The 17,142-nt window shown below is 34.3% G+C and overlaps 2 protein-coding genes across 3 annotated transcripts; one reads left to right on the top strand and one right to left on the bottom strand.

Annotated features, from left to right (window-relative positions):
• The first annotated feature begins 1,207 nt into the window (after nt 1-1,207).
• LOC136818177 (uncharacterized) lies at nt 1,208-5,168 on the top strand. Its single transcript, XM_067074535.1, has 4 exons — nt 1,208-1,343; nt 1,857-1,982; nt 2,709-2,849; nt 3,861-5,168. The coding sequence occupies exons 1-4, from the start codon at nt 1,223-1,225 to the stop codon at nt 4,061-4,063; spliced, it is 591 nt and encodes a 196-aa protein (XP_066930636.1). The 5' UTR covers nt 1,208-1,222; the 3' UTR covers nt 4,064-5,168.
• Nucleotides 5,169-5,962: 794 nt separating this feature from the next.
• Nucleotides 5,963-16,161, bottom strand: LOC136818225 (uncharacterized). 2 transcript variants are annotated; one of them, XM_067074592.1, is made up of 13 exons: nt 15,942-16,161; nt 15,185-15,535; nt 13,941-14,258; nt 13,279-13,533; nt 12,478-12,804; nt 11,914-12,219; nt 11,390-11,620; nt 10,992-11,138; nt 9,612-9,761; nt 9,003-9,281; nt 7,719-7,790; nt 6,450-6,802; nt 5,963-6,110 (listed from the first exon to the last, which is right to left on the bottom strand). In XM_067074592.1, the coding sequence occupies exons 1-12, from the start codon at nt 15,982-15,984 to the stop codon at nt 6,723-6,725; spliced, it is 2,559 nt and encodes an 852-aa protein (XP_066930693.1). In that variant the 5' UTR covers nt 15,985-16,161; the 3' UTR covers nt 5,963-6,110; nt 6,450-6,722. The 2 variants fall into 2 exon arrangements, with proteins under 2 accessions (XP_066930693.1, XP_066930694.1); XM_067074593.1 differs by having other exon boundaries at nt 5,963-6,106; nt 6,637-6,802; nt 15,942-16,139.
• Between the last annotated feature and the right edge of the window lie 981 nt (nt 16,162-17,142).

Below are 17,142 nucleotides of genomic sequence, written 5' to 3'. Positions count from 1 at the left end.
CAGTGGAGTCTCTTTAACTCGAGTCAAGTTTTATGGTCCCTTCAGTTAATAATGCCTTCTAATAAACCTCAATAACTCGAAATTTCTTTAATTCCAACAAATTTGTGTTTTCCGTGCGTGTTCAAGTTATGGAGATTCCACTGAAGTGCGGGCCAATCACGGGTTTCCGGTAACCAGGTTATGCTGTGTGTTGAAGCTAGGCTTGCCATAAAATGTATTGAGAATTTTTGTTTTTTCCTCGTTTTTAGAAATTTGAAGTTCAGGTGAGAAAGTCACTTTTGGTTGGGCTATTTTTGGATTCTCAGATCCTTCTTAAGGGCTCTGACCATAGTGAATTTTTCATAATTGTCGTGTATAAAATAAGTTTTCTGACTGGTGTCACCAACAAAACTATGGCATGTTATACATTTTCTGTTAGGTAAACTATTCCTGAATCTGGAAATGCAAAAGTTGCATTAAAAAAATTGAAGAAGAAAATTTGCGAAGACAAGCATTTCAATTTTAAGGGGCTTATTTTCAGCGAAGAAAAAAGAAAAGGAAAAAAGAAAATTTTTCCGAAATTTTTTAGATAGTTCAATCTTTTGCAGACAATTTAAAAAAAATCGAAACAAAAAGGTTAATTACCCATTAAAACTTAGCACTTTTTGTAAAAGAGGGTAATATAACATTTTATTAATGTCTTTTTAGGGTTCATAACGTCATTTGTGTAATTAAATTGCTAATTACTCTTGATAGAATAAATTCAGAAACAACTTATTTAAAGACAATTTTTTGTGTCAAGGAACTCAAAATAAAAGTTTTTATCTTCAAATCTCGTAACCGATCTTAAGACTTAAGACCTTAAGTGTTAAAACACAGAGTTAAAACCCTACCCTTCCAACCTAAGTAAGAGAGCTTTCAAATTGTTTGTGGCTATAAGATTTTGTGAGAATTTTTCTTTTTTCTCAGATATTATGACCTTGATTGTAGAATTAGTCAATACGGAAACGGCTTTTTCATATTTGATCATACGGGCAATACTGACTGTTACCCAAAGGTTCAGACCTCTCTATATACGAAGAAACATTTTTTTCGCTAGAGGACGAGAAAGAGTCTTAGAAGTTGTAGTTGCAGTTATGTAGAGTCATTAAAGTAAGCTTTGTAACCAAAGCAAATTTAACGTTTAATCGTTTAATCAAAGCACACCATATCTTTTTATTGTAGCTATCATAAAATCTTAAATATGTGTTCGTGTTTTCGCTTTTTCCAAAAAGCTGCCAGTGGTTGCATGCTGTTGAGTATTGGAGCTTTATTGTTTTGTGGATCCATTGAATATTGGTGGTCTACAAAGTCCAGTGATGTTGGTAAGATAAAGAAAGAACACTCCTGTCTCAGTTCTCTGGTGAAACATTTTTCTGGCAGTAGAGATTAAAATTTCAAATTCAAATTAGGATAGAAATTCTAAACTCGAAAAAACCCAGTGTCGGATAGCTTTGATGTGCTATATTTTTTGCATTAAATTTCGAATTGGGGATGAATAAATTTCCCAATAGTGGGCTAAATTAGAAGGTATTTTTCCCAGTAGGGACGAAATTTTTGCAGAATGTTACAGGTGAGGGGGTATCATGGGATGTGCCTCAATGGCACGCCTAATAACGCAACCACACCAAATTATGACGTTATAATGAAGTTTTTGTAGTTTCTCGCAAAAGTGAGCGAAAAAACAATTAGGTTACACCCCAGGTTAGAAACTACATTATATTAGTTCAGCCATTTGTTAGTTCAATTTCTATCGGCTAATGCAATCTGAAAATTATGGTAATTTTCGGACATGTCATAAGTTACCCTTATAAACTAATGCCCAAACTTTTTCATAGGTTTGTGGAAAACATGCAGTGATTTCGTGGTCTCGTCACGATTGTGTCTTCGAAGAGGTGATCTGTTGGAGTTCAAAAGCAAAGAACTCAAAGTTGCTGGAATGAAACTCGAGATAGGTGGAAGAAGTATGTCCGAAAAATTTACAGTGTGTCCGAAAAAACGAAATATGAAAATAAAACTCTCCGTTTGGTTTGAGCATAAGATTGGAAAAGTTTTGAAAGTTAAAGAGTATAAAACTGGAGTCAATAAGGGATGATTTTAGGATATTTCATTTTAATCATGTTTCACTTTTTCTGGACACACTGTATATATAAATCCTTTGCTCTAATTATTTTATTGTGACCCAGCTTATCCACTTGGCGACTGACTCGTAACAGCTATACATACAAAAAAACACAAGCTTTTACCTCTAAATAGAAAATGGTCCAATATTTTTGGCAGCGCTAGTTTAAACTGAGTGGATTAAAAGGCTTTGAAATTAGTTGACTTAGATAAAATGGGCGAATACAGATCCACTCCCTAAATATATCGAAAAACTAACCAACTTTGATAAACAAGCTATGGGCTCTTCCATAAAAAGTCCGTTCATGGGGGGTGGAGGATGAATTGTCCAGGGGTATTGAAAAAATACCAAAAAATTGCAATGTCCAGGGGGTAAATTTTAATGTCCAGGGATAATTTTTTGTGTCCACGGGGTTGATTTGATGTTTGTCCAGGGGTATAACCCGTGTCCAGGGGGTCAAAAATCAAAATGTCCAGGGGTAAATCATGAAAAAAATAATATATCCTCCACCCCCCATGAACGGATTTTTTCTGGAAGTACAACTTTTAATCTCACTCTTCTCTAATAGAATTGGATATTGTGTTTGTTTCATTATTGGTTGCCGTGGTGACGGCTATCATTCACCTCATATTGTTGGTGAGGTCAATGTGTCAAAGACATCCATCCAAATCAATCATCCTTGTTGGAACTGTTATTCTCTCCTTTGGAGGTTCGTGAAATTTATTAGTCTAAATTTCTGAAAGAATGCCTTTTAGACCAACAAACCAAAAAGTTATCAACCACAAAAAACTCTCAATAACTTCAGCAAAAATTAAAACTAAGGAAGTACTCTGCCAGGCGGGATTAAGTACCCTTTTCTTAAAAACATTATTTCAAAGGGATGAATGGCTAGAGGATGATTTTTTTCCTTTTAGTATTCTAGTATTAGTAGTGAGCCCATTGCCCCTGGTTTACTAAGTCTAGTATTCTTTTAGATTCTAAACCCCAGGGTTTTCCATTACACATTTGAAAGCTAATGTATACTTTTTTATAAAGATTCCACTATACATATAAAATATTGCGCCATTATTCAATATGTTTGTATTAAGGGGAAAATCTTTCACGACTTTCGCGATTTTTGCGAAGTTTCTGCCAAGTAAGAAATTACACGAGAAATTCGCAAAAGTTCTTTTTCGCAAGGGCTACTTAGACTACACAATATATTGACGAACAATATTCGACAATATGGTTTGCGGACCGTAATGTACGAAGTAAACAACTGGTACTCTATTATAAAAAGGAATTTTCTTTCTGTAAACAATCCCCCTTTATTGTTGGAATATTGCAAATCGAGCTGACAATATATTGCGGACACCTTTTCAATATATTGTCGACATTCAGCAATATATCATCAATATATTGCCTGACAATATATTGTGTAGTGTATGTAGCCCTTGTACACTTTTTTTTGCTATTTTATACCAAGTTTTCAGCAAAATGAAACAACATTCTAAAAATCGCGAAAGCTATATCTACTGAATAATTCGCTCCAAAAGTAAAATTCAAGAAAGTTAAATTTCGCGATTTTGCAACCTCGTGAAAGTTTCTGCCCGCGAAGATTTCCGCTCTTAAGATAATACATTTTTCCTGACAAAATCATATATCATAAAATAGAATCGTCCGAAGTTTATTCCCAATTCTAGTCCTATCACTACAACCATGAAGATTTTCCTTTTTTCAGTTGCTGCATCAATTTTCGGTACAATTTGGGCGTTAGTGATGATCTCTAAAGACAACTTAGGATGGGCGTTTTATGTTTTGTATGGGGCGGATGGAATGCTTCTGTTAGGTTTAATGTGTTCAATCATTACATTATGTTCGCGTACACCTGGTGTTTACATCACAACAAGCCGAGATGATGAGGTTGCTATGCTGAAACGTTGATCGAGCTAATCGCAACAAGAGCCACACATTTGTTGATTACTTTGTCTTCCCACTTTGCGAGGGACACACATTGGATTAACAAGCTCGAACCCAGTCCTTTGTTTGCTTTTTGATGATTCTGATAAGATTGCATCACGTTGTCAATCAGTAAAATTAAAAAGTGGTGCAAATGGCTCTGGGTACGAGATTGATTGGGTGGAATGTTGGGTGACAATAAACTAACCTTTATATCATGGCTAATGAGCAAATAACTTTCCACTTTTCATGGAGCAGACACACATTTTATGTACATAGTTTCAGCGGTGACTTTCAATTTTGAAAATATGAATGGTAAAATTTCAAAAAATGTAGAAAGCAATTCTGACACTGCTTGAATAGCGATGAAACAAGCCAGGAGACAGAGTAAAAAGAATGAGAATAGGTGCGTTGACTAGAATCCTAGGATTTAATGTTGGTGAAAAATCAAAAAAGGGTTTTCTCCTAAGGACCCATTTGTTTAATGTTGAGTCTACTTGACAACAGCCAGCAGGGGTTGCGGGGGCAAAAGTTTCATGATTTTTATTACTAAGAGTTAAGTACCAGAATTGTGGAAAGCTCCTGTGAAATGTGGAAAGTTATACTAATAGACGGTGCTGAATACAATCCATTCGAAGAACAATACCAACCGAGACTGTTCTTATGACTTAGGACTGACCGTATCAAAATATGTAGTACACAGATGGGATTGAATACAACAAATAAATTTCACAATATTTAACAGAAACATTTACAAGTTTTACACCTTAGAATTCATGAAATATTATATTACAGGGATAATGCTTACAATTTGAATAAATTTATATACGGTTGATGACGCTCCCTTATTTGATTTTCATGGGAAATTTCATCGAATAAGGGAGCGTATCGAAATAGTAGAGCGTCGTTTATGAGACTTTCTCGTTGATGTTGCTTTCAATATAATCGAATAGTCAGTAACGACGAATTAGAGAGCGTCAACTGTATTTGAGGTTGAAAATATATATTTCATTTTATTTAATCCTTTCATCTGTTGTTACGTTTCGCATCAAAATGATCATCTTTAAATATCCTTGAAAATCTGTTCCAAGTTTTGATCTCCTATCTTCAAATACTGTCGTCCCCGTCCTTTTGATCTTCTGTCCTCGTATCCTTGTCATCTCCATCGGTAAATGAGCTTTGAAACGATTGCACTTCTTGATGAACATTTACATTGGTAACAGCACCATTGATTCTCACGATACCATAGAAATTCTCAATTTCCGTACACAAGCAGTTTTCTGGTTGAACATTTTTGATTTTCGGATTGATATAAATCATATCCCATTTGATTCGAGAACATATTAATGCGCATTCAATCAAAGTATCTGTTCTATGTTTCCGTAATAGTGCATCAATACATTTGATATTTTTGTCGACTTTCCGGTGCTGATAGAAATCACTGCAATTTGTGAAAATAACACCAAAAATTAGAAGTAGGGCAACTCTCATAGTTGCTTTTTTGGTGTAAGGCTTACGTACAACAGATCAAGATCAAAATATTCTCAAACCGAGAAAAAAGGGTTTGGTTTGGGCCTAATTTTCACACCTTTGGATCGACACTAATGGTTTTGCTTCATTCTTTCAAGGCCAAATATTTCGAATGATATTCGTTTAAGAGATATTAAAACATGATGATATCATTTCACTTTTCTAACTAATAAACATTCATTTTCTTCTTTTCTTTTTTTCAAATAAATTTTTTATAAGAATGGTATTTTCCATTTCATCATGGATATTCTTAATTACTAAATATTCTTAAGGTATTCTTAGGTCAGGATCTAAATCAAACCCAAATTTATTCTTATAAAAAAGCATGTAAACGATGAAACGATGAGAAATTTTCGTTAAAAAATTTTTCTTTACGATAAGAAAGTTGATATTTACGGAAATAAATTTTTAGATACTAAAAAAATTATGTAAAAAATCTTGAAACTAATTACAATACTTTGGATAAAAACAAAAAACTAAAAAATTTGATACGAATACCTATCTACAATCAGTGCCATAATATATTAGCACTTTTGGCTAATTTACCATTTTTCGAAAATTGAAGTTCGAGCGAGAATGTCAATTTCAGGCCTTCAACTTGATTTCATCGATTATTTCGATTTGGGAGGGATTTATTGGTTTCTAGGCTATATTTCAAACCCTACTGGACCATTTTTGAACTTTTGGATCCTCAGATCCTAAGGGCCAAAGTCTTAAGTCTGGCGTTTTAAAAGTCAGAGTTAAAACTCTACCCTTCCAACCTAATTTGGAGCACTTACAATTCGATTGTGTTTTCAAAACACCCCGGTGAATCTCCTTTTTGTGCCAAGTATTTCGTCACTGATTGTAGAGTTTCTTTAGATATCAGTGTACCCATCTAGGGCTTCTACAGAGATCAGTGTACCCATCTAGGGCTTCTTTAGAGATTAGCGTACCCTTCTAGGGATTCTTTAGAGGTCAGTGTACCCATCTAGGGCTTCTTTTGAGATCAATGTACACATCTAGGGTTTCTTTAGAGATCAGCATACCCATCTAGGGCTTCTTTAGAGGTCAGTGTACCCATCTAGGACTTCTTTATAGAGATCACTGTACACATCTATGGATTCTTTAGAGATCAATGTACGGTGTAGTAGACCATGAATGAAAACAATAAATTGAAAACGAGGCTCGTTATTTGAATCTGTGACGCCATACCTAGAAAAAAAACATCATGGGAAAATGAATACTGATATTTTCACACTTTTTTTATAGGAAATTAATTATACCTTATCAATCGAGGTTGAGGATTTATGAGCAAATATTTACGAATTTAAACGTATTTTTAGAAAAATATAGATTATCAAAAATCAAAAAGCATCAGAAGGCCTAAAAATTTTTGGATGTTCTTATAAAAAAAACGTGTATGCCCTCTTTCAGTCAGAGAAAGGTACCATTCCGAAGAGTTAAAATATCAGACTTCTGCGTTAACACGCATGCGTAATTTGTCGTTCTTTTAGACCACATGTAGTTAATTCACGTGATAAACTATTAGAAATGAATCGGTGGTCGGGGTTGTAGACGGCAAAAAGTGGACTTTTTTTATTCTTCCTTTTTGACCTTTTCGATATTTTCGATTTTTGATTATTTCGATCTCATCAGTCAGGGTTGGAGCTCGAAACATTGCGTCATTATTTAAATGATATCTGTAAAGTGTAGAAGAGGCTTTCTGGGGGAAATTGTATACTCTTCGGAATAAGACCTATCTTCCCCTCCTTTGAATGAATGGCGGTCTGTCGTCACAGTGTAATTCTCAGAGACTTAAACTATGCTATAGTCTAAGACAAATTCGAAAAATAAAGAATAACCTCAAACACGATCAAATTAGCAGTCGGGCGGAAATTTTGTCCGCGCGGGCGAAAAATAGTCGGAGGGGCTCAATTTTCTATGGTCAGTCCAAGCAAAACAAATGAATGGATTTAGCACAGACTCTATTTTCCGCCGCGCAACATATTACGTTTTATAATATACAATTAGATTTGTTATATCGTAATATCATAATAATATATTACACGGGCGATAGCATCGTCTATCAGAGACTGTGATAATGATGGTAAAATAGCATGGAACTTACTGCTTGCTTTTCCAGTGCATTGATCTTCATAAAAAATATTTGAACATCTGATGTTTCCATCTGATCGGTATCCTGTGAAAATATTCAAGATTGTTTTAATCCTTTAACCCTGAGAACAGCCTCTTTTACAAAATTAAATTTAGAGATTTCCGAAAGGCGTCACTGCTGGGTGCAAAAAATCACCTTCCACTGCTCACATCTGACAGAGGTAACAGTAAAGTATACTGTATAGAGGTAATAAAAAATAGATGGAGTAACAACTTTTCTGTAATAGCCAGAGAAGTCATAAAACTCTTTAGAAATTTCTTTCAAATCGGCCTCCTTTGATTACCAATCCTTGATAGCAAAAATCAATCAAGATATAGATTATAAGAACTAAAGTAAAGTTTTCTGTCCAACGAAACCTCGTATTTTTAGGTAAAATGCGAATTTTTTTCGAGTAATAATTTATAGTTTTAAAAGAAGTTTTTATTTTATCGGGAAACTTTCGAGAGGTAAACTTCTTCAAATTTTGCGAATTCTTTGTTGTTTGTGGAAGGTTCTTTGCTATAAATATCTTTAGATCTAAAATAGCAGCTGCCTCAAAAATTTGATAGAATATAGTTGAAAGATTGGCATTAGTAAATATGTAAATATTGACAAAAATTGCCTAGGATATCCTGAGCAGCGAACATTTTAAATTCGATGTTCTGTGCTTTTTCTTGCAAGGTTTTCTTATGTTTTATAAACAAAACTGTCATCACACAATGAACAAATTAAAAATATAGCGTGATTTTATTCAAATTCTCTTCGACTCAAGTATTCCCATGAGCGAAAGCAAAATTAATGGCTTTTTCCCAAAGCAACAAAGCAACAGTTTGCTATCAATGATACAATACAATAGAATAGTAGGAGTGTTATCTCCATCTATATTTTTATTACCTCCGTGGTTCATGTAATGTTTCCAGCTCACCCAAATAGATCCTTATACGCATGCGTAATTTGTCGTTCTTTTAAACCATATGCAGTTAATTCCCGAAATATGAAATTTGTCGCTATTTAGAGATTTATCGTTCTTTTTCTCGTTTTTTTTAAATAGTTATTAATCGTTTTTTTTAGATGGTCAGGAAACGTTAGATGAACAGTCTCGTATACTCTACACATTTGCAATGTATTGTGAACAGTCTAATCCATATTAGGAGCAAGAGCGTTAAGTTGATTCGACTCAAAAATGAGAAAATTTTGACTATGGAAAGACGTTCCGCAGAATATGTTGAGTTTTAGTATAGATAGAGAAAATTATACCTGTTGAAACGTCGAGATATGGTGGGTTGATAATATAAAGTTTCGCATTTTTGTTATGATGAGCAACATTCAGTGAGATTGAATAAGTTGTATTCGGCTTCAAACAGGTCAGAGAATGACGCGTGACACCTTTCAAAGTTTGATTACCTACAATTTTATAGTGGGTGGTGTTAAGTTTTTGAGACTTTATCAGATTGTATGTGAGAGATTTCGGGCCTTCCCATGCGAGATCAATTTGATGGTGGTCTGAGCATTCAACGGACATTGCGAGTAACACACCTAAACAAAGTCAGTTAAAATATATGAAAAAGTTACCTTATGAAAATATTTTTTTGAACCTGGTTATTTTTTAGGATATAATTTTCTGCTAATATTAGGTTGCTGTGATAAACATGGGAAGGAGTGAGATGGAATAGTGTATAGGCATCATTCTGAAAGTATTTTCAAACAGGAATTTGAATATCTTTGAAGAATAAACAAGCAGGGGCGTATTGTTATTACACAACTAATTACTAGTAGATAAAGTAGAACCAGCGGATCAGAACTTTGAGTAAACTTCCCTTTAAAGAAAAGTTATTGAGATGGATTAACTTTGCATATATCACTTACTATCGCCACAAGCACCTTCGTGTTCCTTCGTTATACTTCTATTACTCTTGCATGAAGCGTATTGAAGTTGGCAATCATTCTCATAAGTTAATTTGTTGGAGCCGCACACAGGACTTGCCTTATGATGTGCGCAAACTTTGTTAGAGCATGCTAAATTGGTAGAGAAAGAAAAAGAGATATTGGTACCCTGAGTATCAGAGGTTAAGTTTTCAAAGAAAATAGTAACCTCTGAAGACAAATAATAGAAATTTTATCGCGCATGTGTCAATCTAATCACTGTAGAAAAAATCAAAGATGAAGAGCAAATATTACCATATTAATGTCTAGCAGACTGTATTAGTATGCAGTTTACTAATTACGAATTCCCCAGAAACCTCCAAGTGTAGTTGAAATGAGTTTATTTCGAAAGAAATCTTTTACATGATCCCCAAATGTATAACAGTAATTACTAAACTTTTAATTATGGAAATGTCACTTTAATTGAATCGAAATAATAGACAGATTTTATGTTATGATTCTCTATCACTGACTCTTTTTACAAAGCATTGATGACTTTTTGTAAGTTGTGTTTTCAACGACGGGAATAAAAATATCGACTATGACGCTCATCCAAGATCTTGGATGGTCGTCATGGTTACTTTTGTCTTCGCTGATTGCGCGATGAATAGAATCTCGATTCGTCGGCACAGCGTAAATATATGATTTTGAGCTGTGCTTTTCACGGTAAGATATTGGTGTAAAGAGTCATGGTGTTCAGTTGTTGTGCCCAAAATCGCTACCTGAAAAGATTAAGCCAATTTATAGCCATTTGTAAATTCTACACCAATACCCAATTTGCGGCATTGTATGATCTACTGGAGTGGAAATTTTATTTCCTTAACTTAATTTAATAAATCACTTTTCCCGATCCAGAAATAGAGAATAGAATAAAGCAAGCAAGGGCACAGTTCGTGATATTTACTTTCCCTAGCTTGTAGAGAGTAGTCATGTTAAAAGCTCGCGATCTCTCTTTTCCCAACCCATCCATAATCAATTAAGAACTTGGGTTTTTGATTCCCCGATGCAATTAGATGTAATTGTGCCTTTAGAAAGTTAAAGATATTCGTTTTCCACGTGTGGAAATCCGTTATCACTAATACATTGGTAATACACTTCCATAATGGGAAAAAAGGTTTGCCCAGTTTCTTTTCTTTCCCGCATTTAAAATTCCAAACTTACGTGATCGAACTATAAATCCACAACTGAAAATGGACAATCCCTAGGCAAAGGATCGACAATTTTCTCATGTGGTTATTAATCAGAGTTTTTAAGTTACTATAATTCTGGTTTCTAGTTTCAAGTTTAGAAAGGTTAGACCGACATGCTTTTTCTGTGTTTTACCTTTACTTTCACATGGACCATCGTTCTTTTTGGTGATTTTACCATGACTTTTGCAAGCTGCAACTTCAAGTTGACATTGATTGGAATAAGTCTTCCCATCTGATCCGCAAACTCCTTCAATGATAGCCGGACAGACTTGTGAACAAACTATAAAGAAAAGATAGGTATAGAGAATAGTAGAACAGTTGTTCTAGCAAAAGTCGCGACTTCTAATCTCATTGCAGTTCAAGTAGCTTTTTTAGACTAAAATCTTTTACGCTATGTGTGTACACGTCTTGACACTTGTTGAGACAGTATAATAAATCCTTGATGTTTAAGACAATCGAGTCTTCTATTATAAAGCCATGCATCCCAAGTCTTGAAGTCTTGAAGCCTGAAATGGAAGAAAAAAGACATACCTTGTACTGTGAACAAGCTCTTTAAAAGTCGATCTCCAAAAGATGCAGACAGAACAGTAATGAAGACAGTATTCTGATCATCATATGGAGGGTTGGTGATGACAAATCGTCCAGGTTTGGCAGTCAACCTCTTTGCACCAATCAGAATGTGGTATTCTTCGGTGTCATTACCAAGGAGAAGTGTAATGGAATTGTTGCCACTTTTGAGGATCTGAGCATCTGCGAGTTCCTCTAAAAAAGAAAGCATGGAAAGATCTAGGGAGAGCCTATGGCTTATAAAGTTGTCAAATCCTTCCCCAAGGTTGAACGTTTTTCTTAATCTCTGACAGAATCTTAGGTGCTTAAGACTCTCAAAAACCCGAACGATTATTGTTTTGATGTTAAAATTAGACTATATTAAGATGTTGTAGGTTTATAACGAAAAGTAAGACCAAAGGAAAAATTCAAAATCTGTTCGGCCTAAAGATTATGAAAGTGTAAAATGAAAACTTTTTCAAATATATTATAATAAAAGATCATGTTACCTTGAACAAGTTTTCGAAGTTGTGGAGCTACCGGTCTGTAGGATGAAGTGCTCGGTTTTGTGCTTTGAACTCTCACGTGGAAAACGAAAGTAGATCCAGTCCTTTCCAATGGTCCAATTACAGATGTTCGCGGGATTAGAGCCGACATCTCATTCGTTGAGCAATCTTCTGTGTTCCTGTAATTGAGTATATAATCCTTTGCGTTTTCCACACTATCCCATGATGCTTTGAAAAGGGGCTGCATGCTTTTGTCCCATGCCACTTGTACGTTGAAATTTTGTATATCAATCCTGCTTGGGTATAAGGCTGAAAAAATAGAATTAATGTACTAAGTATACTTGAATTAAAATCTGGAATTTTAAGTTTAGACTAATATTTTCTAGTAACCAGGATCCAACTAGGGTTTGTAAATCAGGGATATTAAATTAAATGTTTTTTTTCATTTGCTAAGTAAGCAGTGTATTCAAAACAAATTCACAGAATCAAAGTTAGAGACTTTATGAACGTTGGATTAACGTTGAAAGAACATTATATCTGCATTCGTATCAATAACAAACTTCTTACAGTTAACTACAGCTATTCCAGTTTTCCCAATTGTATCTTCTTTGATGATATCACTGCACTGTCCGGGAATACCAATAATCTTCAATAAAATAATTCCGGACGGGACATCTAATGAGCCTTTGTTTGTGTTGTTGAAAATATAGGTTTTTTGAAAAGGTAGAGGTTGTTTCCTGACAGCATCTACTTGATAACTTGTGTAATTGTTATAGTAAGGAAATTCGATGTCTATTCCATTCTTGTAGATGTTAATTTTCTTGACAGCCCATTCATTTTTGATGGGTTTGAAAGTAAGGAAGGGTGGTAACGTTGGTGGTGTGGGTGGAAAAGCTAAAATGAGAGTATAAATGAGAATTTCAAAAACAGTTTTTATAACATAAAAAGTCAATTTTTTTGCGATCCTAATGCCTTTGTACTGTAGTAAATATATAAGCCTTTCTATAGCACGTTTTTGCACTGATAAAGTGAAGCTTGGACAGTATACTCTAGGGGCTGAGTTAGGTCTCGTATGCGTATCGGCGTATAGTCATTTTTTCTTTTGATCATGATGGTATAGTCCTTGAAGAGTCAGAAAACGTGTGTGACGTTATTTGGATCAGGCACAAATTTCCATAATGGCGGATTTTAGATTTTCAAGCCTTTTTAGTTTTCTGACTCTTCAAGGACTATACTTTCATGATCAAAAGAAAAAATGACTATACGCCGATGTGCATACGAGAACTAACTCAGCCCCTAGAGCAGTAGAAGGTTTTTATTATGGAAGAAAAAAAGAAAAAATGAGTAACTAAAGAACAAAAGTTATACCTGGGCCTGTAAAGACTTCAAGAGTCTGTGACACAAAGACATCATTGCGGAATTTCGTGGAGAAAACTGTGAATTTGTATTTAGTAGAAACTTGAAGTCCGGATAGTTGGATAGCTCCGGGAGTGCGGTTGACCGTATAGTTTTCATCGGATGGTGAATGAATGATTACGAAATAGTTATCCGGTATGGCAGGAATAGATACTTTGATGAAATGTTGTCCAGTGGAGAGGACTCGTACCCCAAGAAGACCAACGTCTAGAGATGGATAGAATCGAAACAGGTTATTTAAAAAATCATATACACGTTTTTTATGTAAGAACAAACTTTATAAGAACATAAGGCTACGATGGCCAATATGCTAAAAACAAGTTAAGAACAATTTAAGGCTTTGCCGACTCTAAGATTTCTTAGAAAAATGGACAAAAAGACAAAATGGCCAAAATTATTAAAAATAAGAACATGTTAAGAACATTTTTAGCTTAAAACTAAATTAAGAACATTCAAAGACTCTAAAAACTTTGGATGTTCTTATTAAAAAAACGTGTAATTTCTTTGCATTGTTGTGTATATCCGGAAAGAAAAATGCGCTTAATTCAAGAAGAAATAGTTAAGCAGAAAGATTGCCAAAACTAAAGAAAACTAAAGATTATAATAGTTCTTACTACGTATGACATTCCGAATTTGTGGAGCTTTAGGTCTTATTGTATCTGATTCGTTGATGTTGCTATTCACTCGCACGTCAAACAAGAAAGTGGAAGGCTCCTCTAAATCAAATCCATTCCACGCGCCAGTCAATGATGTTTGGTTGGTAACCCATGACAACTCGTTTGGAACACAATCTTCAGTCCTCGAAACTGTCAATAAATAATCCTTTGCGTTTTCCATGCTATCCCAAGATGCATCAAATGTCATTTGTAACCTTTCATCAAGAGCGAATTGAACTTTGAAATTTGGTATCTCAATTCTTCTTGGACTTGACTCTAAATAAATAAATAAGATGTCACTATAAAGACATGGTGCTAACATGAGGCTTTTTTTATTTACCCGCCATATATGCCCATATACGGGAGCAAATTTTCAAACCGTCATATCTCAAAATAAGGCCATTAGGAAGAGCATGAAATTATAAGTAAGAACCTCTGTCTTAAACATCATACTTCATGATAAAACATCGTGCGAAACTTCTAAAAAACTTTGACGATGTTCATTTTGGAAATAAAAATACAGTTGTAAGGAAAAAATTCAAAATTAGTCTGCTCATATAATTAGTAAATGCGAAAGATAATTGGCCAACAGGTAACAAATAACAGTTATTCATCGCAAGAATCAAGAAATAGAGTTGAGTTTTTCTAATAATTACCCAGCTGGCACACAAAACATTGTTTTAACGTTCATCTAACGTTTTATGGACGTTGTGAACATTAGACTAACGTTGAAAGAACGTTGTGTGTAGCAGGGTGGTGAGGATGCAAGGTATTTATCTTATCATAACTGAATATAATTTGAAATCAATCGATCAATGAAAGTCTTAAATCAAATGCAGATTGTAACGAAGAGAGGAAGAATTTTCTGAAGAGGGTTGGTTCATAAAACAAAATTAATTAAGATGACGCAAGCAAAAACTATAAGAAATTTTAGACCCTAAACTGGATATAAAAAATATTTCCCTTTCAATATGGTTTCTGGAGAAAATGTTTAGCATCAACGTTATCAACTATCTGTTACTACTTGGTCAGAGTGTATGATTTTCGATATCAAACTAAAATTATTTTATTAAAGTACCCTCAAAGACAGGGCTTTCTAACAGTAAGTCTTTAGCCCTCCTGTTAAGAATATTGGATATCCAGGGGTTCATTTCTTTCAAAAATCAGTATTCTGCAAATGATTAAAAATAAACAACAACTACCTTTGATGATAACATGTCCAACCTTTCCCAATAGATCTGCATACTGATCACTGCATTGACCAAAAATCCCTCCTTTAATTTTCAGTATATTAGTGCCTTGCTCCAGTCCATCCAAAGTCCCTTTGCTAGTATAGAAAGTGTATTCTCTGCTTTGAATTTTGGCTACCAGATTTATAGCAGTGATTTGGTACATAGTAAAATTGTTGTAGGTTGGCCATTCGATGTCAGCGCTGTCATTGAAAGTGTTGATGACGGTAGTGAAGGAATCAATTGCTGGTAATGACAGCTCTGGTAATGGAAGAGCTTCTCCTGGTAATAGTAATGGTGGTGGTTGAGAACTTCTGATGACATCTAGAAATGAAATTTACATAGTTTTCTTATAAGAACATAATGTGAGACTTCTATGGCCAAAATATTAAGAACAAGTTAAGAACATTTCAAGGTTTTGTAAGGAATCTAAAATACCCTATTTCTTAGGAAATTGCAGAAACAAGTACTGAAAAAAAGGTTAAACTAAGAACATTTTCAGAACATTTCTAGACTTAAAAATCAAAAATTTGGACATCAAGGCTTCAAAAATGTTGGATGTTCTTATCAAAACAGAAGCTAGAAATATGCTAGAAATTCTATCATAGAGATCAACTTGTTGTTGGATGATTTAGCCGCTCGTATCCTTGTATCGACTCACATCAACCACTGAAGAAGAAAAATTAAAGAACCTTCCCTATAAATGTAAGGTGATTTGAAATATACCTACCAGTCATACAAAAGAGACAAAAATATTTCAAAAGAAAAGCCATGTTATCTTTCCTCGCTCTAAAAAGTCGAGGCAAATAAAATTTCTTCTTTTCTTTCTAACCAAGACTAGTCTATTTCGCCCCCAAAAAAGGCTCTCGATGACTGACTGAGTTATCTGTATATGTTTCTCCAGCCTTGTAATAAAAAGTTGACTAGTTAAACAATACCAACAAAGCAATAACATTAATTAAATTGTACAGTAATTGGCATATCATTGTCGTTAATTGTCAGGTTTGTAAGAACTGCCAATTTCAATGTGGTTAACCTTCGATATTGTGTCATAACCTTAACGCATAACCGTATAGTTTGTTATGGAGAAATTTTCTCTCTAATTACTACTTGTGAATCAAAGAAATTATGACGAAATGGTCGATTTGAAAACTTTTTATTGAAAACCAAATTGTATAATTTGAAATAGAAAGTCGAAAATCAGTGAACAATCGACAATCAAAACAATTGAGCAAATTTCAAACAAAAATAACTGATGACTAACTTATTTTAATTTGAAAATCGCATAATTTGATCAGGCAGTAAAAAAATCAATGAATATTTTGTGGCCATCTTGCACATGATGCAGCACCATTTCTTTCACAATACAAGCATTAATAAAATACTAAGTTGAATTTGTTGAAATTGCATTGAAGATATTTTCTTGTATTTTTTTTCGTGTCCTACAATCTCGGTCAAAATACATTGAGAATTTTGGTTAATTCCTCGTTTTTAGCAATTTAAAGTTCGGGCGAAAGAGTCGCTTCACTCTCAGTTTTTAGGGTTTTATATGAGACCTTTTAGATGCTAATTTGAAGAAAGACCTTATCAGTCTGAATTCAAACCTTTTAGGTTTAGTTTTGAGACCTTAGCCGGTCTAATTTTTACTTAGATGTTAGTATATCATGAAAGGTCTGAATTGAAACTCTTGCGTGGCCGATTGAGACCTTGCAAGGTTTACATTCAAGCAAGGTCTTGTCCTATACACCAAAAAGGTCTCCTTTGTATTTTCGAAATAAGACCTTCATGGTCTGTTCTTGGAAACGGTCTTATTCAACACTTCTAAAGGTCTCAATCACGCGTTTGAAACAAGACCTTCTTAAGTCTGCCTGATACAAGCCTTTTCAATAGACACGATAGTGAACATCCGATAGACAAGATAAAAGGGCTTT

Source organism: Clytia hemisphaerica, unplaced genomic scaffold, assembly GCF_902728285.1.
Source record: "Clytia hemisphaerica strain Z4C2 unplaced genomic scaffold, Clytia hemisphaerica genome assembly, whole genome shotgun sequence".
Lineage (NCBI taxonomy): Eukaryota > Metazoa > Cnidaria > Hydrozoa > Leptothecata > Clytiidae > Clytia > Clytia hemisphaerica.
Note: the sequence above shows the minus strand (reverse complement) of the source record. Positions and strands in the feature narration are given on the sequence as shown.

Bases quoted from the DNA above. Each gene is read 5' to 3' on its own strand.
- LOC136818177 (XM_067074535.1), top strand. From the start codon at position 1,223: ATGTGTTCGTGTTTTCGCTTTTTCCAAAAAGCTGCCAGTGGTTGCATG. The intron at 1,344-1,856 runs GTAAGATAAAGA...ACTTTTTCATAG, and splicing joins TACAAAGTCCAGTGATGTTG to GTTTGTGGAAAACATGCAGT. The intron at 2,850-3,860 runs GTTCGTGAAATT...TCCTTTTTTCAG, and splicing joins TGTTATTCTCTCCTTTGGAG to TTGCTGCATCAATTTTCGGT.
- LOC136818225 (XM_067074592.1), bottom strand. From the start codon at position 15,984: ATGGCTTTTCTTTTGAAATATTTTTGTCTCTTTTGTATGACTG. The intron at 15,536-15,941 runs GTAGGTATATTT...TTTCATTTCTAG, and splicing joins TTGTCTCTTTTGTATGACTG to ATGTCATCAGAAGTTCTCAA. The intron at 11,139-11,389 runs GTATGTCTTTTT...TTTTCTTTATAG, and splicing joins GAGCTTGTTCACAGTACAAG to TTTGTTCACAAGTCTGTCCG.